General features: G+C 39.2%; 1 protein-coding gene across 1 annotated transcript in view; it reads left to right on the forward strand.

Annotated features, from left to right (window-relative positions):
• Window positions 1-359: 359 nt before the first annotated feature.
• COG3 (component of oligomeric golgi complex 3) overlaps window positions 360-22,312 on the forward strand; it is a 31,658-nt gene continuing 9,705 nt past the window's right edge. The window contains exons 1-17 of the mRNA XM_069802679.1: window positions 360-563; window positions 2,357-2,506; window positions 3,052-3,113; window positions 4,820-4,985; window positions 5,794-5,868; window positions 5,990-6,082; window positions 6,396-6,521; window positions 7,791-7,871; window positions 8,080-8,123; window positions 8,331-8,457; window positions 9,541-9,632; window positions 12,085-12,224; window positions 13,515-13,675; window positions 16,078-16,183; window positions 18,187-18,311; window positions 19,952-20,041; window positions 21,761-21,881. Coding sequence (XP_069658780.1) covers window positions 402-563; window positions 2,357-2,506; window positions 3,052-3,113; window positions 4,820-4,985; window positions 5,794-5,868; window positions 5,990-6,082; window positions 6,396-6,521; window positions 7,791-7,871; window positions 8,080-8,123; window positions 8,331-8,457; window positions 9,541-9,632; window positions 12,085-12,224; window positions 13,515-13,675; window positions 16,078-16,183; window positions 18,187-18,311; window positions 19,952-20,041; window positions 21,761-21,881 — 1,921 coding nt within the window. The 5' untranslated portion in view covers window positions 360-401. The remainder of the gene's footprint in view (window positions 564-2,356; window positions 2,507-3,051; window positions 3,114-4,819; window positions 4,986-5,793; window positions 5,869-5,989; window positions 6,083-6,395; window positions 6,522-7,790; window positions 7,872-8,079; window positions 8,124-8,330; window positions 8,458-9,540; window positions 9,633-12,084; window positions 12,225-13,514; window positions 13,676-16,077; window positions 16,184-18,186; window positions 18,312-19,951; window positions 20,042-21,760; window positions 21,882-22,312) is intronic.

Raw genomic sequence — 22,312 nt, forward strand, 5'->3', positions numbered from 1 at the left:
GCGGCTGCCGCAGCGAACACCCGCCTCCCTCCAGCGGTTTTCCGAACTCTCGGAATTCAGACGTGCCTTAGGATTTAGTTTAATGGCAAAAGACTCGGTTTTGGTAAGCGTAACAGCCCACCCGAGGTCCCGAAGGCCGGTTTCCACGGGGAACCGCGAACTCTGCGGCACGGTGGGGAAGGCAGCTCCGGTGCCCGCCGTCAAAATGGCGGCCTGCCGCCCTTCCCGCCTTGGCTCCTCCTCCCCGGCAGGGGGCGCCATCCCCCCCCCGGCTCCCTCTCCCTCTTCCCCCCCGTGACGCCACTGCCACGCGCCCGCCGTGCTTCCCGCTTCCCCACCCCGGAAGCGACGTCACGCTCCGGTCCGGCCCCGGTCCGCGTCTCTCCCCCCCGCCGAGCAGTATGGCGGAACCACCGGCCCCCGAGCCGTCGGGGAGGGAGGTACGGGATCGCCTGTGCCTGTGGGACCGCCGGCCGCAACCCGCCGCCCCCCTCAGCGACCGGCAGACGGACTCGGTGTTGGAGCTGAAGGCGGCGGCTGAGAATCTGCCGGTACCGGCCGAGGTGAGGCGGCGGGGCCGGGAGGGAGGAAGGCGCCGGGCTGCCACGTCGCCTGGCGGCTCGGCCCGGCCCGACCGGCTACAGGCCTGCCGGGCCGCCGCTCTCCCCCGTTTTGGGGTGTTTTTACGTTTGGTTTTTTTTTTTTTTTTTTGACAATAACGTGTCGTTAGCGTGGAAGGGGTGGTCTCCCGCTCACTTATAAAATGGCAAAACTCCGGCAAGGTGGTTCTTTACGAACGCTCCCCTGTCCGCACAGGGAAGGAGCGAAACGTTTGCGTTCCTTACCTGCGCTCTCCAGGGGAGGTTTTGTATTTGACGAGGATCACGGCACAGTGCCACAAAATCCACAAAGCTGGCGCTCAGCGGGTGTCCGAAAGCTCAAAACAACCAAGGGGAGGGGGCAAGGCAATCCCTTCCTGAAATGCACCTGCTTCACGTCACGCTCCCTGGTTTCTTTCTGGTGTCAGCTGTGTGCAACCCTACTAAAGTAAATCCTGGCAGGCATCCCAGAGGATTGTAGAAGGATGTGCTGCTGCCCGCGGGTGCCCTTAAGGATCTTCAGACAGCTCTGCAGCAAGGCAGGTACCAGATTTGCCAGTCAGGACAACAGGGATGCCGAGACGTTGAGTACTTCAGCTGGTCTAGGCTCCCGCTGAAGTGGATTGGGACAGTGGCATCTTGTCTTTTCCAAAAAAGCGGGTGCTGATGGACTCGTCTTTTCCTCAGGAGAGAAACCCGGGCTCCCCAGCTTGGGTCCTGCCTGTTTCGGATGGCAGGAGGGGTGCGGGAGACAAGTGGAAGTTGAACAAGATAGGTCAATCTGTCTTTTCTCAAATGGTTGAAATCCTGATTGTTCTGTCTTTGCTGGACTAATGTTACCAGGCAATGGATATTTTACTAAGCGAGTAATTTTCTAGAGAGATACCAACTTCTGTTTAAGTAGTGTTTTCTGGTTTTATGTTACTGATGTTCTCAGCAATAGAAAGCATACTTTACTTGCCAAGTGAATTAAAAAGGGTATTGCCTTCGTTAAGAGTATATAATGATATTTGTTTCCTTGAATTAATTTCTTCCATATAAGCTAATTAATAGTCTCCAATCGTCCCTAAATACAATTTCTTTCAAGTTACTTTTTTCCATATTTTTCTTGCTTAAAAAAAATCATTGTGGCCGATAATTCGCATTCAGCAGAGCTATTCCTTGTCTTCTAAAAAAGCCTTTCTTTTTAGCTTGGCTTCTTCAGTAAAAGGCATTTGAAAGAATATGTGACACTATTTCCTGAATAAATTCTGGCAGTGCTCAGTCTTGAATTTTCTCTCAGTTTCTGGCAAAAAAACCTGACAATTCCTGTGCGGTGGTATTGCCGTGTAGTGTAGACAGTAGTGGCATTTATTTTTGCTTCTGAATGCGTTCTGAATTCTTATGTTCTCAGGTACTTTTCTAGTGCATTTCTCTGGGTATAGAACCAGTTAAATTGGAAATCAAAGTATAGCTCATCACGATGTCAGGCACATGTACATTCAGTTTCTGTTCTTAGACAAACGTGTACTTACATAAGATGCTATATAATGTTTTCTGACTTAAAAAAAAAATTAGGTGTTTCTGGATATATAGGTCTGGTAGTTGTTGGCGTATTACCATATTGGTAGATAAAATGTCCATTGCATTTGTTTCTTCAAAACTAGATGCCTGTAATTTTCTCAAGTTGATGCTTTGGATTGTGTCATTGTAGTTGAGCTGAATACACTTATTCTTGGTAAGTTCGCTAACTATATTTTGTGGGCTTTTGTGAGCAGCTTCCAATTGAAGATTTGTGCAGCCTCACATCCCAGTCGCTAACTGTTACGCTGACGGCCGCCGCAGTGCCAGAATCCACAGAGGATGTCCTCTTGAAAGGATTTGCCATACTGGGGATGGAGGATGAAAGAATTGAAACAGCACAGCAGGTAAGTGATGCTGAAAGTAACTTCCAAGTTGCAGTGATCTTCTTCAGATAATTCTGTGAGTTTCTGTGCCTCTTGCCTAGCTTTTGGTGGGTTTGTTAAATTTTTTTGGCCTTTTTTCAAGATGCATGAAGAAACTTGCGGGGGGGAGGGGGAATCGTCGAAGTCTTAGCCCTTAAGTGACAGATGCTTTTCCCATTTCAAGACTTTTCCCACCTTCAGTAAGGTGGTGTTGCTCATCATATAGAAGAATGCCATGCCCGCTCCCCCCCTTTCTAATGTGACAGGCTTGTTCTTGTGCAAATAAAAAGAGATGAAATTCAGTCTTTCCCATTTTAATTTGGTGGAGGAACAGAATAGAATATTTCAGTTGGAAGGGACCTAATGAGGAGTTAATAGTTTGTTTCCTTGATTAATAATAAAGTTCTGAAACAGCTCTGTTTTTAACAAAAGCTCATCTTCATTTCATAGATCTGCTTTTTTTTTTTTTTTTTTTAAATTGACTGCATGTGATATCTGTGTTGTTCACACCATAAAATCTCTTCTAGTTCTTCTCCTGGTTTGCTCAGGTACAAACACAGATGGATCAAGATGAAGGTGCCAAGTATAGGTACGTGTTCTTCCTTAGTTCCTTTCACTGTAAGCAATTTCAACCTTGAAGGACTTCATCTTGTTCATATAATGTTAGCACGTGTTCAGATTCAGCTGGCGGGGAATGGGGGAGTGTGTTAGAACAGCGGAAGCTTTCCAAGGCCGTGTGCCCCACTCCCATCCTGAAGGCTATTACCCTCGTGGAAGAGCGGTTAAAAGGGACATAGATTTCCTTCTGAACTGCCTAGTACATTAAGACAGATTAAAATTAGTTTTGGCTTGTAGACAGGGCTGTAGAGAAAGGCAATCTAAGAGCTTTCATATGCCTTTTCAACTGCCGCTGCTATTGAAATGGCATCCTCTGAGAGCGAGACTGTGTGAGCAGGTGTAGCTGGTAGTCATTTCTTCTCTCGCCATTTGGTTCACCAGTGCCTGTGATTTGTCATTCTCTATCTGCATTCCCTGCATTCCTTGACACTGAGCTCAACTCCGGTTTTGAGACTTGGCATTCTCATCTATTTATGTCTAATTGACTTTTCCGTTGGGCTCCCAAGAGCTCCTTTCCACTGACTTCTGCAGTTACTCCTCAAGAGTCTGAAGTACAGCTGAATGGCTTTGCCAAATCTACTGATGGCTTTTATGGAAACTGGCTTGTGTTTTGAGACTTTATGAACTTGCCCTTGGCCACAAAGTGATGCTGCTGTGTTCCCCCCTTCTGTTTTTCTCTGCTTGTCTTTGGTCTGCCTCTTCCTCTCTTGCTCTGACGTTTGAGGATGTGATGGTTCTTAAAAGCAGAGGTTTAGGCATGTACTGAGCCCATGATCAGATCATTAACAACCTAAAAAGATTAGCATCCTTACAGTTTGTCAGTTGACATGTTCATAATAGCGCACACAGATACTTAAGTGTGCCGTGGATGCAGAATGGTCTGTAGGATGGTCAATATGTAATTGTTTGCAGGAGGCCGGAGGAGCAGGAGGAAAGTAAGTTCTTTGCCTGTTGTACACTAGAGGGTTTTGCACGCGACTACCGAGAATTGTGATTTTACTTGCTGCTTTGTATGTGGTAAAGTAGAGCTCAGAAGTTTTAGCTGAAATCCAAGAGTGATTCATTTTAAATGATGCTTTAGTCAAGCTGAATGCTTGACACATATTTACTGATCATTTAGAGTTTATATCTGTGTTGAGCCTTAGACAAACTTGGTGACATTAGATACTGGATCTATTTCATTTAAGCCTCTTGCAATCCTCGCAGTAAGTTTTGAATCCTCTGGATAATTTCAACTACTTTAGGAGAGTGAAACTAATTTCTAAATGGAAACTGAAAATTGTGTAGGAGAGACCCAAATTAACACCCCTACTGGAAGGCAGGCAGGTAGAATTTGCCTGCTAGCAGTAGCCTGCAGTAGTCACTATGTTTGTGCTGTCCATTTAGACAGTATTTGCGTGCTCTAGACTAGCTGTGGTGCATGCTGCTGCTTTCTGGGTACGCTTGCTATAAGGAATGTCAGGGAAATGGAGTTACTGCAGTGGCTATTCCAAACCCTATAGCTGTGTTATTTCTGTGGGTCATGGAACATCTGCTTATTGTGTGCTGTTGCTTGATGGAAGTGGTCTTTTATTCCTAGAGAGGGAAAGGTAGTGGCAGTGTCCCTGCAGGCAGCCGGATTTGCAAATTCAGAAAGTGAAATTTTACTTCTGTTATCTGTTGATTCTCTTTTTCCAGACAGATGAGGGATTACTTGTCTGGCTTTCAGGAGCAGTGTGATGCTATCTTGAATGATGTGAATAGTGCCCTTCAGCACCTGGAGTCACTGCAAAAACAGTATCTTTTTGTGTCCACAAAGACAGGAACGCTGCATGAGGCCTGTGAACAACTTCTGAAAGAGCAGGTAATCTTTGATGGGAGCATTACTGGAAACTTCTAAGATACCATAAATGAAAGTTTCTTTTTCTCAGGCTGGGAAGACTTGTGAGCTGTGGTGACAATCCCTCCATTTGCTTTGGACCTCGTTTTTGGTGTGTTTCACCTGCAGCTAGGGTGTCAGGCTCTGTGCAGTAAAATGTTCGGTATGTGTTGATACACACTTTAATCAAGAAGGATAGCTAGCTGAGGTGAGCTTTTGTAACTGATGCCTGACAAGTGCAAACTTTATTGAGATTAATAATTCATATCCCTTACAAAAGTATTTTAGCTGGTTATTGCAAGAAAGATTTTTTTAAAAGTTACAAGCTTATTTCCACATACTTTCTTTCTCCTCATGAACTGTTCCAATAGTGATATAACAAATGTGTCTTTTTAGCATAACTGGATAAGGGAGAACTTTTAAAGGCTCCAGTCCTGAAATACAGGATTTCTGCAGTTCTCCGTAATACTGATGACAGCATTGTTCTTTGTATGCAATAGTATCTGTGGAATGCTGACAAACCTGTAGAATATATGTTTTTAAATACACTATTGAGAGTAACGTGTCTTTTCTCTGGTAAGAGAGAGCAAGAGAGCACAGCTGTATTCTGCATCTTTTGTTGTATTTCTTTAGTTGCAGGTTATCTAAAGCTAGTTAACACTGGTGCATGCCGAGAGCTGAAAGGGAGGCTGAATAATTTTATATATATATGTATTCTAATACATGTATATAAATATATATTTAAAGTACTTGTTAGGTTGCTGATTTTCTTCTATTTATTGCTTTTTAATAGTCAGAACTTGTTGACCTGGCTGAAAACATCCAACAGAAACTTTCCTATTTTAATGAGCTGGAAAACATCAACACAGTAAGTATTATTTCACTGTTAATAGTCTTAGAAAATGAAAGCGTACCAATCTTTTGAACTTTGTGGCCAACACTAAGTTACTTGGGTTCCTTACAATGATGCTTTGTCTTGTTTTCCAAAGAAATTGAATTCCCCTACGCTGTCCGTGAACAGTGAAGGATTCATTCCCATGCTGGCTAAGCTTGATGATTGTATTGCATATATTTCATCGCATGTAAGTAATTCTGTATGGGTTTTAGATAAATCTTAATAGTTTCAAAACTATGCATTCATACTATTTTTGTGGTGTGTTTTTTTCCCCTATAAAATGTTCTCTCTGCCAAATACAGTAAGAAAGCAAAGATGACGGTTTGTAAACATAAGAAATTTTTACTGAATATATTTAATATTCTGCTTAATTTTTATAAAATACTGCTTATGGGTTGTACAAACTAGCATTTCTAGCTAGTAAAAAGAGTATTTTAAGTTTTGATAAACTTTCGACTCTTACTGTTCGTATTTAAAATGGATTTTTTTATTTCTTTCAGCCAAATTTTAAAGACTATCCTGTATATTTGATTAAGTTTAAACAATGCCTTTCTAAAGCTATGCACCTTATCAAGACATACACTGTGAATACACTACAGAACCTCACAAGCCAGTTAATGAAAAGGGTAAGGTGAATCAGTAAGTGGTAACTCAAGTTGTACTGAAATGTCTATTGTAACACTATACAGTTTTCTTCTCTTTGTTTTTTTGAGAGTGGGACGCATCAGCAGTTTTTTGTGAAAATAGGTCAGTCCTATACCACAGTGTTTGTGTAGGTTGGCCAACTTCCAGCCGAATCTGACAGAGACCTAGTGATCCAGAAGATTTAAAAATAGTAATAATTAAAAAATCCTGGAAATTGAAGAAGGTGAATTAGGTGAATTGAAGTAGGTGAACAGTAACCTCAGTGAAGGCCAAGGATGGATAAATGGTTGTGTTGGAGAGGCAGCAACCAGCTGGCCAGGCAGCATGCCTTCCTGAACCCGTTTGTGCACTGTACTCTGAATCAGTTGCAGTCCACGCTGCTATCTGTGTTGCCAAATGGGGAGGGCGCACAAGAGAAGTACGGCTACTGTGGGGGTCTCTTTTGGAGATGGATCATTAAGAGACAGAGAGGTTGCAGGGAATACTTGAAGAAAGTATTCAGGAGTTGGGTGTTGTAGGATGAAAACCGTTTAAAGCGCAACAACTCATGAGTTCACGACATGACTCTTTCAGTGTTATATTCCAGTAAGTATTTTTGGGTGCTCCTGCTCATCTAAATATTTCTTTTTGATCAGTCTGCAGTGCTTTGCATTGCTGCAGAGGATAACTGTGATAGGTTCCTACTAGTATTGGCAGTATCATTTGGTTAGTTTTAAAATGGTGACAGAGATGTTAGAGAGTCATTAGTGCTAGAATTGCCTAAGTTCAAGCTGTCTGCCCAGCTATGCTGGGGAGCCACAGGGGGAACTGCGTCAAAACTTGATGTTTCAGTTGAAGCTTGAATGTGAGCTGAATCTTAGCTTCTCCACCCTGGGACTGGCAGGTAAAAGGGAAATTTTGTTCCGTTTTAGTACAACAGATTAAGGAGCAACTATCAGTACTGCTGTGGCAGGTCCAGAGGAAATTGTTGTCTCTAATGGAGAATGCTGTAATTACTGAAAAATGTTACTTTTGCTGTAGAGACTGTTGGTTGAAACTTTTGTTTTGGGTTTTGTTCTTCCAGCTGGCTCTATCCAAGTTCTGAAACAGGCATGCCTTTCTAGGTGGAAAGTGGCAAAGAGCTGTCCCACTGGCAATATAAGCATAAAGAACCAATATCCTGTTTTAGAGCCTAATTATCTCAGCCATTAAATACTAGAAGCCAAATATAGTATTTTCCTTTTTAACCAATTACTCATCTCTTCTTTCAGGATCCTTCAGCTGTGCCAAATTCTGACAATGCCTTCACGCTGTTTTATGTAAAATTCAGAGCAGCTGCTCCCAAAGTCAGAGTAAGTAGGCTGGTAACTAGCTGTTAAGAAGGAAGCTATGAAAATGGGGTTTGAATTTATTAGTAGTGTGAATGCAAGGATTGCATATTGTGCAAGTGTGAATGTCCAAAGATTGCATATTGTGTCCATGGAAAAATACTGCAAACTATTTTCCAATTATTAGAAAAAAATCACTTACTGATAGTACTTTTTTCTTTTTATTGGGCAGACTCTTATTGAACAAGTAGAGCAAAGATCTGAAAAAATGCCAGAGTGAGTATGTCTACATAATTTATTTTCAACAATTTTAAGTTTTGAAAATCTTTACTTTTGTTTAAGTACTGTTTAACACATTATTCGTTCAAAAGAAAGTTTTAAAAATTGAAATTACGTAGACCTTAAAGAGGGTATTAGAATGAATTTTGTGTTTAGCAGAAAATGAGCTTCAGGATGCAGTTACTGTTTTAATTTCTTGGCTAGGTATCAGCAAGTTCTCAATGAAATTCATCAATGTTACCTTGACCAGAGGGAGCTTTTGCTTGGTCCAAGTATCGCTAGCACCGTTACAGAATTAACCAGTCAGAACAACAGAGATCATTGTGCGCTGGTAGGTAAAGTAGTCATGTGTTGTGGGGTTTTTGTTATGTTTTAATCCCCTGTCCCTCAAGTAAAATGTACTTACTTAATTTAATAGTTTACACGTAGAATTGTCACTTTTATTTGTGGTTTTGAATCTGTCGTAGTTTAACCCCAGCCAGCAACTAAGCACCACGCAGCCGCTTGCTCACTGCCCCCCACCCAGTGGGATGGGGGAGAGAATTGAAAAAAAAGTAAAACTTGTGGGTTGAGATAAAGACAGTTTAATAGGACAGAAAGGAAGAATATACTAATAATGATGAAGATAATAAAAAAAGAATTAGAATATACAAAACAAGTGATGCACAATGCAATTGCTCACCACTTGCTGACTGATGCCCAGTTAGTTCCTGAGCAGTGATCCCCCCCAGGCCAAGTCCCTCCAGTTTCTATACTGGGCATGATGTCACACGGTATGCAATACCCCTTTGGCCAGTTTGGGTCACTGCTCTGGCTGTGTCCCCTCCCAACTCCTTGTGCCCCTCCAGCCTTCTGCTGGCTGGGCAGGAGAAGCTGAAAAATCCTTGACTTGGTCTAAACACCACTTAGCAACAACTGAAAACATCAGTGTGTTATCAACATTCTTCTCATACTGAACCCAAAACGTTACACTATACCAGCTACCAGGAAGAAAATTAACTCTCTCCCAGCTGAAACCAGGACAGAATCATTACAATTTTACTAATATTTTCAAGTAATGCATGTTTTGGGGAAGATTATTCTGTAAAAATTCTGCTCTGCTACAAAACTCACAAAGGAGTGTTTGCAAAAGCATAAAATGTGGTTACTTAAATTTCATCTGAAATGAAAAGGGACAGAAGTTGCACAATGAGCTTGTATTTGGCTAGTAACATCTTTTCAGTCCTTAGTTTTATAGTTGATCTCAATAATTTTGAGTTCCACAAAGCTTCAATTTAATCATAGCTACTCTAGTAATAATACGATATAGAATATAATGATTTAGTATATAATAATAATATCTGTAATACCTCCTGTGGTACTGATGCAAGGAAAATAATTTAATAATCAAGCATTTGCATTTCTGTGAATACAGGTACGAAGTGGTTGTGCCTTTATGGTCCATGTATGCCAGGATGAACACCAGCTCTACAATGAGTTCTTCACAAAACCAACACCAAAACTGGAGTAGGTGGTACATGCTGGTTTTTGTTTTACTGCATGTTGTATTTACTGTGCTGTGATATAGCAGACAATGTTATATGGCAAATAGGGTTGTATTGAAGTGGTTTGGTAAGAACCAGCAAGAAAAAAAACCTTAATCATTTCCTGCATCAGAATTTGATGTTCTTTTGTTTTCTTTTTTCTTCAAGTGAAGCTGATAGTTTAGATTCTCCATAAGTAATCTGAGTAATGTAAATGCTTTGTAGATGGTCTGAAAGAGGTAAAGAGACACAGTTGCTTTGGAAATAGCTGTAGAAGTTTACAGTGCTACAGATCTCAGCTGTTTTTATACTGCCTCTATGCCAATGGTTTGCACAGTCAGTTGCAGAAATGCTTTTCATTTACTTCAGTGTAAAATTAAGCTGCTGAACTCCAGCCATTTTTCATCAAGGATTTAGAGTTAGTGAGCTGCCCTTACTGTCACAGAATATTTGCATGTGGCTGTATGTGGGCTGAACGGAAGGCAGCGTAGTGGACACCTGGCAAGAACAGTATCTGTATCTGCTCTGCCTAGATCTAGAAGAGGGACAGGTTGTTGTCTTCCCATGGTAATTGCATTATAAAGGTATTCTAAGTTTTTACAACAGACCTGTAATATTAGAGCAATTGAGTAGATTACTCCCCTTTTCCAATTTGCTGGTATGTTTTAATAATGATACTTAATTTTGAAATTCGGGCAGGTCACGTTCCCTAGTTATGAAGTTCATAAATAAAGTGTATTCCTATTAATATAACTGAGACACTGGTTTTGAGTGTTGTATTATCTCTAAAATCAAGCGCAGCTTGAGTTGAATAAGTGTAACGGAGAAAAAAATACTGCCCACTACCCTCCCCATCCTCTAAAGCTAAAGGAAGACCATAAATGCGTAAAGCTCACTAGAAATAAGCTGTAGTGCCAGAGTAGTATCAGCCTTTCTCTTTTCTGAGAAATCGAGGTGTCGTGTAGGACATGCTCAGGTTTTGAGATGACCTGACTAAATTGGCTTAAGAACCAATTTAGCTATCTCAGTCCAAATCCTGAAGTAAACATCCCTAATAGAAATCAGTGTAAAACGTTGTTCAGACAGGGATTTCATCACTATTGCTCTTCGCACCAAGAATGAGAATAGACTTCTGATTATTTTTGATTCTTGATAGAAAGTAGTTAACCTCCTCTCATAAGAACTTGCTTCCCTTTTTTTTGCCTACATCTAAATAAAATAATCTGAGGAAAATGTTTCAAATAGTAGCTACTTTATTAGGTTTTTCTTAGCTGCATAATGAATAGCCTCATTTTTTTTCTGAAGTGCTGAGGTGCTCTGAGGACATAATAACTAGGTGTCTGTACAGATAAAAGAGTTTACCAAAAATCTAGCCAAGGGTAGAGATCTGAGGTCGAGTGTTGTATTTAATAATAAGGCTGTTGAAACTTTCTCCTTTGTTTCTGCTTTTAACATGCAGAGTTACTGTTTTATAGAGTTGCTTGTAAAGCTATGGAATACAACAGAAGAGAGGCATTCAAAATGTTTCTTCTGTGAGCATTCTTTTGTGAGCACTTTTTGTCTATACTCTGAAAGGAACTGAAGTGTCCTTGTCCTATTGTCAGACATTCTTAGTGAATTAGAAAAAAAAATATAGTGCAATAAACTCAACAACTGTACCACACTGTAAATACTTAAATATTCTTAGTGTTTATATTTCCAAGTCTAACTGGGGAATTACTTGAATTTTCAACTACTGGTGAAATCTGTGATTAGTGAAGGGAGCATTGAGAATGGCAAAAATGTCTAGGATGAATGCTACTGGTGTCTTGACTAAGATAAGCATCACTTTGAACAGGAAAGGAGAAAATAAATCAAAGGGGGATTTCTGGTGTTTCATATTGCATTGGTATCGTAACTTCAGTTAGGTTGGAAAGCGTGCCCTGCAATGTAGGAAGTTGTAATAGAAGAGGTTACGAAGCTTCTCCTCCTGTGTCCCTCTCCGTGTGATCCTGGTTGTAATAAACTATTGAGTACTTGGAATCAGATGAGCCTTTTCTCAAAGGGAGATTGGGGGTATGATTCTGAGCTCACCAGGAGCATTTCTTTACACAGAAGCCAGGTAAACCAGTTTGTAGTATCTTCCCTTTGTGACAGGTTGAGTTGTTGGTTGTTTTTTGAAATTGTTTTTTTTTTTAAATTTTAAAATCAATTCAAACTGCACCACCATTTTAAGCAGTGGTATCCTACATCTCTTAAAAGACTTTGTAGGAAATCAGGGGTTCATGTGTTAAACAGTCCTGTCTTAAGTCTCCTATGATGCTGTGTTGCATTGTTTTCTCACCCTCCTTTCAAAAATCTTTGCCATAAGATAATCCATGTTTGTGATACAATTTTATTTTGGTATTGCAGGTTCCTGAAAGTGTTTTGCTTTGTTTTATTTTTTTTCTTCATAGTGAACTCTTGGAGAAGTTGTGTCTTTCATTGTATGATGTCCTGAGGCCAATGATCATCCATGTCATTCACTTAGAGACACTTTCTGAACTCTGCGGGATTCTCAAAAATGAGATGCTTGAAGATCATGTGCAGAACAACGGTAACTCATAGATGGAAGCTGATTGTTTTTAACTGTCTTCTTAACTGATAAAATTATTAAATTGCATAGGCAAAGAAATCCCTAGATTTTTTTTCTTTCTAATGGGTCTTCAACGTGTCAAAGATGAGGTAAGGTTATTTTAAATAAATTAGTTTTTTTCATTTGTAATAGAAGGGTCTGTATTTATGGGTCTGTGTATCTTCATTTAAATTAATGTACTGATGTTGTACAGTCCTGTTTTCTCTGGATTGTACAACTGCAAGCAAGCATCCACCCAGTGCGTATACGTGCACCAGGATTGATTTAAATGAACTTTTCAAATGAATGAATTACTTCGCTTGGTGCTGCTAATGCATCATCCGTGTAGAGCTTTCTGCTCTTATCTGATGATAAAACAAAGGAATGCAAACCTGATTTTTTCATTCTCCTTGATGTGGTGTTTCCCAGGCTAGCAATTGCAACTTCAGCAGAGGAGTTACACAGCTGGTAGAGTTTTTGGAGGTTTGGAAGTGTTCAGAGCTCATAGTCTCATAGAAGTGAGCTGACCGTTAGAAAAAAATCTGATATCTCATTTTTCTTAGTATGACCAATGCATAATGGAATCATTTCACAGTCTTAACCTTGCACCAAGTGATAAACAGAAATCATACTTGGTAGCTGGTATGTAACACAGCGTACCCCTTTGTCTCTGAAGCTCTGCCAGTATTGTGAAGAATTGCTGATTTTCCTGGAAGTGGAATTGTAACACTGTTGGGAACGAGGAAAAAATTGGTGACATAATCTTTCAGCTAATCTTAAGTGACTCTCTACTACTTAAACTCAGGCTGATATAATAGTTCTTAAATTGGATGTGAGCTGCTTTGGATTATCTGTTCTGGTAGGTAGGTAGATGAGTTAGCTTGTCAACTCCTGACAGTCACACTGCAGGCATTGGTTATGATGGAACAAAAGCACGTTGGTTTGATGTCTAGGCAGAAACGCCACTCGACGTACCCAGGTCTCAAATAATTAGAATGCTTAATTCTAAAATGGCGTCTGATGTTATCAGCGTGAGATTGCATTTTCACAGTCTAATGAAAATTTGGGGAGCTGAAGCAACTGCAATACCGAGTTCAGTAGTTCCTTGTTTGTCACAAATTTGTCTTCATGCCGCTGTTGCAAAAATAGTCTGAGTTCATCTGCAGTGATCCAGTTTTGTGGCAGTTCTATATGTGAAACTTCAAACTTTGTGTCTATAAGCTTGTTTTTTAATTAAATTAACGAATTTGTGCCTTTTTTTACCTTTGTCAGCTGAACAACTGGGTGCGTTTGCAGCTGGTGTCAAGCAGATGTTAGAAGATGTACAAGAGCGTCTTGTCTATAGGACACATATTTACATTCAGACTGATATCACAGGCTACAAGCCTGCTCCGGGTGATCTTGCATATCCTGACAAGTTGGAAATGATGGAGGTATAGCATCAGCTTTTTTATTGTTCTTGATTGGTTTTCTTTTTATATGCAGTATATACGATTGTGCAGTGTAGTGCTTTGCAGATGGGGTTTTCCATTTCTTGGGTGTATTTAGTATTACTGGGACTATCAAACTAGCACCCACTGATTAAATTATGACCTTAAACTAGATGTCAGAGAACACTTTACATCAAACTCAGTAAAACTGGTGATAGTTCTCGGAGTTAACAGTTTTGTCTAAACCTGAAGCTTCTAAATTTTCTGTCATAGCAGTACATTTTTATTTACTTTCGTTCCTAATAGTAGGCATTACCCAATGTATTTTCTAGTTGAGCTGGAATTGAAGAGAAGCTTTAGACAGGCACAGTTAGCTGCAAGTTTGTTTTCAGAATTACTGGTCAACGAGTGTTTGGTATGCACACTATGCTCAGGCAGTGTGAAGGGAGACTTGCTTGTACCTTCAAATAATTTAACATGGCAGCAATGGGTTCCAGTAGCCTTTTTCAAGTTCTTATCAGTATTAGCCATTTTTGTAGTCATTCCAAGCCCTTTGAGTCAATGTTCCTGCTGAAAGGAATCAAACTACTTCTACTTACTTTAAAAGGTTAATACTATATTGATGAAAGATTTCAGAATGAAACTACTCCCAGAAATAAAAAAGTGGCTGATGAAAGACTTTAAGTTAGTTTTTGACTAGAGCGAACTGCATTTGATATGCAACTGAAAGGTAGCATTGCACAGAAGGGATTAAGCATAATAAAGATCCCCTCCCTAAATAACTGTTGCCATTCACTTTATGATGAGAGGCCCAAGCTGTCAAAGGATTGAGTTGACTAAGAATGGGAATTCCGACATGGACTGGCAAGATCCAGGTTTTATTGCTCTATTCTGCTTTCCATCTACATTCTGGAATAGCTGGTGGTCCTTAGAAAATTGTGGGACTTACTTGCAGCTGACCAGTTGGTAGAGAAGCCGTTGTTTGACTTCAGAATCAGAGCATTACTTATATAAAATGCAGAAGCTTTATAGCTATATATATATATTTTGCTGTGGGCTGGAAGAAATTAACATTGTATAACTGTACCTTATTGTGTTCAATTCTTGCCCGTAAACAGACAAACACTGTGAGAAACTTCTTAGTACTGAACTCAGGTTGCTATAATCTTGTCTTTATACATGTCTAAAGCTTTTATTATGTTACAGTTTATGCTTTGATGAGTATAAGGAACATTCACAGGTTTTTAGCAAAGCATTTACAAATCCTGAAGCTAGTGAGTTTGTAGAATAGTTGCCCTTTATACTGAAAGTTTAAGGACTAACAAGATTTTGAAGACAAAGCAAAAATAGTAATTGAGAAGCCCACCACACAAAATGTAGCTAAATGGGATTCCTCTGTTAGAACAATTAGGGATCAGAAGTTTTACCAGTATAACTGTTAGGAGTGCACCAGCGTTTGTTTGGTTTGGCTTTTTTTGCTAAAACTGTGTGAGTAGAGCAACAGGATAAAAAAATGATTGTGAGAACCTTTTAATGTTAGCTATAATTTCTATAGGCAAGAAGTACAGATACTTAGTCTATACAAGGCCTTGTTTTCTAACTAGGTCCTGTGGCCATTCAGTTAGGAAGAAGAAGAAAGTGAGTTTTACAGTTCATTCTAAATCAAGAAATTACACTGCTCTTCATGTGTCCTCGTAAGACTCCAGTTTTTGCCTGGTTTGAGATTTGTTTTGCTACTTGATGGCTTTTAAACCTCAAAACCTTGCTATTTAGAGAGACCTTCTGTCTGAGGAAATGAATTATTAAAATGTTAAAAGCACAGGGCAGAAATATTTCTTATGCTGTTCTGCTCAAATATTAATGCAGTTCTTTGCCCGTTCTTGCTGCCTCTCGTTGCTTTGAAGCAGATCAAGTAGTGAAAAAGGTTGAAGTGTGGAAGTGTTGAGTAATGTTGGGGGAAAGCTTTTTGTTGAACTCCTGCAGGGAATAAACTAGAGAGTACTTTGGGGCCATCTGCACATATCATTTATAGGAATAAAGCCATCACAGAAATTATCTGTATGAAATCCACATGAGTGTTGAATTGGGTTCCCCTATTTTGAGCTTCTCTTTCTAGGTGGCTTCACTGGTTATTATTTACAGATCAGTAAAACCAGGCAAAATGGAAGAACATTGCTTTACACAGATCTGTGTAATACTTGTGAATCTTAAATTGATACTGAAATGTTTCTGCTACTGTTTTGGAAACATCTGTCCATTTCTTTTAATGTCTTTGAAACACTGGGGAGCTGAGTGTAGCTGACTCCTTTTGAAATTTAGTATGCTTTTCTCTGTTGTAATCAAAGCAGCATAATGCTGCTTAAATTAATGAGGAAAAAAAAAATGTGGTATATCTTCCTCTGCAGCAAATTGCACAGAGTTTGAAAGAGGAACAGAAGAAGCTGCCATCTGAAGCTTCATTTTCAGATGTCCGGCTAGAAGATCCCGAGTCCTGCAGCTTAGTTAAATCTGGTATGAAATATATCTCACGTTGTCAAATTAATGCATAAATCTCACAGAGAGTGAGCATTAACTTGAACCATCAGTGAGAAACTTGCATGTATCTTGAAGGGTTATTTTCCTAGAGACATTCATAAGAGATTTTGAGGTGAACTTTGTCTCAGGGTTCTTAATAACTTTTTTTTTTTTTGAATGAGAAACAACTGAATCTTGTTCTTTTGGTAGCATTTCTTTGTGCTCCCAGTGCAATCCATTCTGTGAAGCAAATGCTTTTGTAGTTGACAGCATCTATTGTACTTTGTATAAAACTGAGCTTCTGTATTCTCTACTGCAAAGTAGCCCTACCATCAAGATGTATACTTAAGGATGCTTCTGTTTGTTAGCTGTGCTAAGATAAGGGTGGTTTGGTGTGTCAGGCGTGTCTCTTAAATGAATCCTTTGAGCATCTAGGAGTGTCTTTGTGCGTGCCTTTACCTGGGAAGGCAACTTCTTCCTTTGAATGTGTTTCCACTTACTGAAACCAGTTAGTAATTTTAGCTGTTTACAATAATTCAGAATATAGTCCTTGACCTTTAAAATGTGTGAGACCATGTGCCCGTAAATTACAGCGAACTGGAAGCAAATTCCGTGAAACGTGGCTCTTTTGATGCCAGTCATTTGAGTGTTACAACCCTTTCAATTTTTGTCTAAGATCCATGAAGAATTTCTCCCTTTATTTTATCATTTTTCAGAATGGTTAATTTTCCCAGCAGCACCTTTCTCAGCTCTTTGTCAGTTGTTTCTCATATTCCTTTTGATTACAGGGTAGTTTCTTGCATTTGGCTTGCAAGGCCTGCAGAGGTCTTTCTGGCTGTTTCTAGCTGGACTCCACAAATCCCACTGAGAGTGGAGTTCATCTTGCTTCAAGCCAGGTGTGTGGCATTCGCAAGTCCTGTAAATCCCACCTGCATTCAGGAGACGGAAGGAAGCTATATGGTGTAATTTGAAGATAAGTGTCTGAGATAATTGGGATTATTTGCCCTTCACAGGTGCCTCTCTCCCATTTCAATGCCTGCAGGAGTATCTGAAGTGACTAACAAAGAGCCTAGGAACCTCAAACTGACAACTAAAGTCTTACAGGCCTTCTAATTACTGTTGCAATAAATTTATTGTTGCAAAAGGTAGAAAGATATCGCTGAATTATTTTAGACAATTCCTGCACTGATCACAGAAACGTTTCACAACTGCTTATTCCATCATTAGGTAAAACTTTAAAAATTTTACTTTTTTGAATGGTTGCTAATTGGAATCAGAGTTCTGATGCTATTGACTCAGCTGTTTCCCAGGATTTAAGGACAAAATGAAAACAATACAAGACTTCTGTCTGTCAGGTGTTGCAAGAATCCATTTCGAGCATACAGAATTATTACAAAGGTTACCCAAGAGGAGCACGTTTTTATGTTTCCAGCCCGCTCATGACAAAATTGGTTTTGCCATTATTTTTGCAGTTATTAACGTTATGTTTAAACTCTACACTTTCTGCAACTGTTTAATCCATGTGGGATTATCCCCAGCAGAAAGGAAAGCATGAAGAAATAAAATTGATGGAATGTTTTTTTTTTCCTTTTTTTTGCTGAACATCTCCTGTAGGTCCATGATAACTAACCATTTTTTTTCTTTTTTTTCTCCTATGCTTTTTTTTAAGTAATTGTTTGATCATTTCCGCTGTTGAGCTAAATAGTGTGTGTGTGCGTGTGTCATTGGAGACATGCCTGTAAAACTAACTCAGTAAAAAAGTCAAACTGGGCCATGCCTGAAAATGAATTCTTGTCTTTCACAGCCATGTGGTCTATATACATCAGAAATCTAGTACTGACCTGCTGAGAAGGAAAAAAACCCTAACCTGTTTGGGTGCAATAAAATATGTCTTGCTACTGCGGAGTCAGTATAAAGTGCAGTTGATATTGCAGTCTCCTTCTGTTGAAAGGACAGATGGGCAAGTTTTTTCATGGGTGTATTATTTTACTTTTAAACAGGTTCAGCAGAATCCCTTAATCCCAGGCACCAGACCACGATTTCACCAGCAGATCTGCATGGAATGTGGTATCCTACTGTCAGAAGGACTCTAGTGTGTCTCTCCAAACTGTACAGATGTATAGACGTATGCAAAAATTTCTTTATCTAAATTTTTTAAGTGAAGTTACAAAGTGTGTAGCACTGTGTCTAAATATTTTAATGTAAATTAGGAATGGACAATTACTGGCCTCTGTTATCTCTTAGTCTTTTTGCTGCTATCTTCATGTAAAACACGTGAACTGACAAAATTTAGATGATCATTCCAAGAGAATTTTGTATTTGTAGAGTTAGAAAAAAGGCACTAGTTTGTACATCTATTGCTTTTGCTACTACAGAAATACTTCAGTATCTGATGCTCAAGATATGTATCACACCAAAGTCGAGGACTGAATAGGACAAGAAAGAATAGAAAGTTCTGGGTCGATTATAGAGAATGATTTTACTGCTGAAATTACTGGGTAATGTGTTTCTTGCTATGGGCTTTGCAGGACATCAGACAAGGTAATGTTTCTGATCTTAAAAATGGTGACTCTACTACTTCTACATTTTGGAAATGTTTTCAGAAATTTTTTGTGGCTCATCTTTTCACCTTCCAAAACGTAGGAGACATTTCCGAAGTTTAAGACAGTAGGAATCGCCTTGTCTAACAGAAACAAAAGCAGTGTTTACTTCACAAGTATTTTGAGACTTGCCCTTTAGAATCTGATTTATGTTTGTCACCTAATAGCATAAAAGACTAATAAGTTTCTAAGAAACATAATGCCAGTGTTTTTGCTTTTCTGTACGTGTTGTATCTTTATTAGATACATTTAATGCATTTCAAAATATCTTTGGTAGGTGTTATGTGAAACTGCTACCAAGATGCTATTTGCTTAAAAAGAAAGCTGGAAATATTAATACTTTATTGCTTGGTATATCAGTCTCATTAAAGATAAATGAGTATTTGCCCTTGTTTTCAGCCAGACCTTTGGAGATGAAGTCGTTTTTGCATTGTCTGCAAGGCTCATTTATAGTGTGTCTGCACAGTGATTTATTTATTTTTTTCACTGAGAGATTCTAGCAGAACTGGTATGCCTTGCCTGCACCCTGTAGATAGGAGAAGACATGAATGAAGTGACACTGGCAAGTCTTGGAGCAGTCAGGGCTGTCGTGTACGACGTTGGAGTGCTGGTGGAGGCTGTTCCTACAGCTAGCTCAGCCTTACGATCTAGTTGCTGCAGCTTAATGAGTTACTCTTTGTCACCTGGGCCATGGCAGCTGTCATGTTTGTTTACTAACCTGGCGCAAATATGAGGTAATTTGAGTTTGCTTGAGGTTAAGCTCCCCTGAATGATCTCATGGCTATTGCAAGTATAAATTGCGCACACAGATAGTTACCCTGACACGTGAACTGTCTAGTCAGGTTACCTGGTAAGCATTGTTCATGCCATTAGCTGTGAATGCATTAGGTGTCACTGACCATGTCGCTACCTGGCTGCAAATTCAGAGCCGGACGGTGAGCAGGGCATGCGTGAGTGTGTACCTGTATCCACTCTAAGTGCTGTAGCAAGCTTTTGTATACGAATGCTCCATCCTGTCTTAATGCATTTAGATGACATGTTTGTAGTTAACTACTGTGGAGTTTTATGTGCTGGTTAAGCACATCCTTCACAAGCTGCAACTCTTAAATTCTGCTTAAGCTTTGCTAACACCTGTTTTTTTGGTCTGATTTCCTCTTCTCTGCAGAGGGCAGTGTTTCAGGGATTATCGCAAGAGGCCTTATCTGCCTGTATCCACTCGCTGCTGGGAGCTGCTGATTCTATCAGCAAAAACAAGGTCAGAATCTGTGCTTTGGGTATGATTTCTTTTTTTCCCCCTCCCTGTTCATCTAAAGGCATGAAGCAGTTGTTCAGAATTCTGTTGAAATCTCAGTGAAAGCATGTTGCTCTGCCCCGAGAGACCTGATGGATTTGCCAGCTTTTAGTTACGGTTAATGTATTGTAAAGCAAAGATAATGATTCACATGGTAGCCTATCTGAAAAGGTGGAATACAAATCGTAGTAATCGTGTTTACAGGCTGCTCTAACTCATGTGAATTCAATCAAGTGATACCTAAAGAAAAATTTCTGCTAGAAGTCTCTGCTCCCTGTATTTGTTTTCACTGCCTGTTACTCTGTTCTCTTTTTCTCTGCCTCCATTGTTTGAATTTTCAAAAATCTTTCCAAGTATTAAATTCACTGGGAAGATTTGTTAAGTATTCTCTGCTCAGAACTGTCTATTATCAAAAGGTTTGATCTGATGTGTTGCTCAGAATTCAATGCCATTTCATCAAGTCATTTTAATTTTAAGTGTTACTTTAAGTAGTTGGAGTAAGCCTTCGAAGTACTTCTTTCGAGTGTCCTTTGAAAAATATCTGCTAAATGTAGTATCTTTAAAAAGAAATTCAAACCACGTTTCCTTCTAGCTTGAGCAGAAACTATTTCATATGTAATTGATTCAGAGTGCTACAGTTAATTATCCATTCCAGCACTGTATATCGGGTCAGCATTGACTTAAAAGTATTGCAGAGAATGAAACTCATCCTGCAGCAAACCCTAGATAGGTTGTCCCAGGACTAGGATCTGTACCACTTTGTTCTTGATGCATGTTAATTTAACATTATCTGGTGAAATCATACATGTAAGAATAAAAAAAAAAAACAAAACCTCAATAAACCCTTCCACCACTTATTTTTAGTAAACATTTCTATTTGTTAAAACTGCAGATTTAAATCTGATTTCTTCTTTATGGTTTTATTTAACATTTTATCAAGGAGAGTGCTCTTCCAGCTTGCAAAAGCAAATTTGAATTCTTGAGTTCTCCTCCATTTACCTCAATGAGCCATGAATTTCAAAGATTAAAAGCAGCACGCAGTATAAAGCACATAGCTAAAATAACAAGCAGTGCAAAACTGATCGTCTCAGTGGTGTGAACTAGGTGTTGTTTTATTCTTTGTATCTTTGCTGTACTGTTTAGAAATTAACTAAGCTTTGCATTTAATGACATGAGAAAAATGCCTTGTAAGACCTTTGCACAATAGCACAGTTAATCAAGGTCATTACAGAAACATTAACTGTTTGGCTTTTTCTTAATCATTGTAATGATTAAAAAAATTCTGGAACCTCATGTTTTTCAACTATAAATGATATGAATTACAGGAAATAATTCCTGGCTCTTATGAAGAATAAGTTTGTATCTTTCAAATAATGGATACCTGTACTCCATGTGGACATTTAGTAATATGGATGTGTAATCTAATTCTTCTAAGAAATGTGAATAAAGTCTGCTGCTGTAGAGCAATGTGTTAGGAACAGTACAGAAGTGGGATTTGGTGGTCCCAGAGTGTAGTTAATGGCACTACAGACTAATGGAAAAAGCTTGTTAGTAAGGTTATTAGTGTTAATTTTGTTATAGGAAGTAACTAATAAAAGTGGAGGTGTTGAAACTTTGCTCTTTGTTTAATTGTTTTGGGTTTTTTTACATGTAATGCATATTCTTTCTCTTGTTGTGCTGTAGACCCAGGTTGATGGACAGCTTTTCTTAATAAAACACCTTTTGATTCTTCGTGAACAAATTGCTCCTTTCCACACTGATTTCACCATTAAGGAAATTTCCCTGGACCTTAAGAAAACTAGAGGTACTAAACAGTTGCTGGCTACAGAATGGGATGGGATTGTCCTCCCTTAATGTGCCAGCAAAAGTTCTGGGTTTATTTTATGTTCACTTGCAATGACCTGTATGCTTGTTCTAATATCTTGCTTTGTTCTTATCTTCTCTGAAAAAACCAAACCATTCTCTTATTCAGGGTGATTCAAGGTGAATCTAACAGATTCTTTATTTTTGTATGAAATGCGTTCGACTGCTTTTTGCTGCTGACACAACTTATTTATCCAGTCCCTTTTAAGGACAGCTAAGTAATCTACATTTCTTTTGCACAGAGATGTCTTTCCCCTTTTCTGACCCTTTAAAGGAATATCTTTTCTTACAACTGTTTAGCAGGTGAATTTAACAATACATAGTTGACTTGCCTAGAACAAATTAAGATTTCCTAGACCTTTCTGTGAGGTT

This window comes from Haliaeetus albicilla, chromosome 15, assembly GCF_947461875.1.
Source record: "Haliaeetus albicilla chromosome 15, bHalAlb1.1, whole genome shotgun sequence".
Lineage (NCBI taxonomy): Eukaryota > Metazoa > Chordata > Aves > Accipitriformes > Accipitridae > Haliaeetus > Haliaeetus albicilla.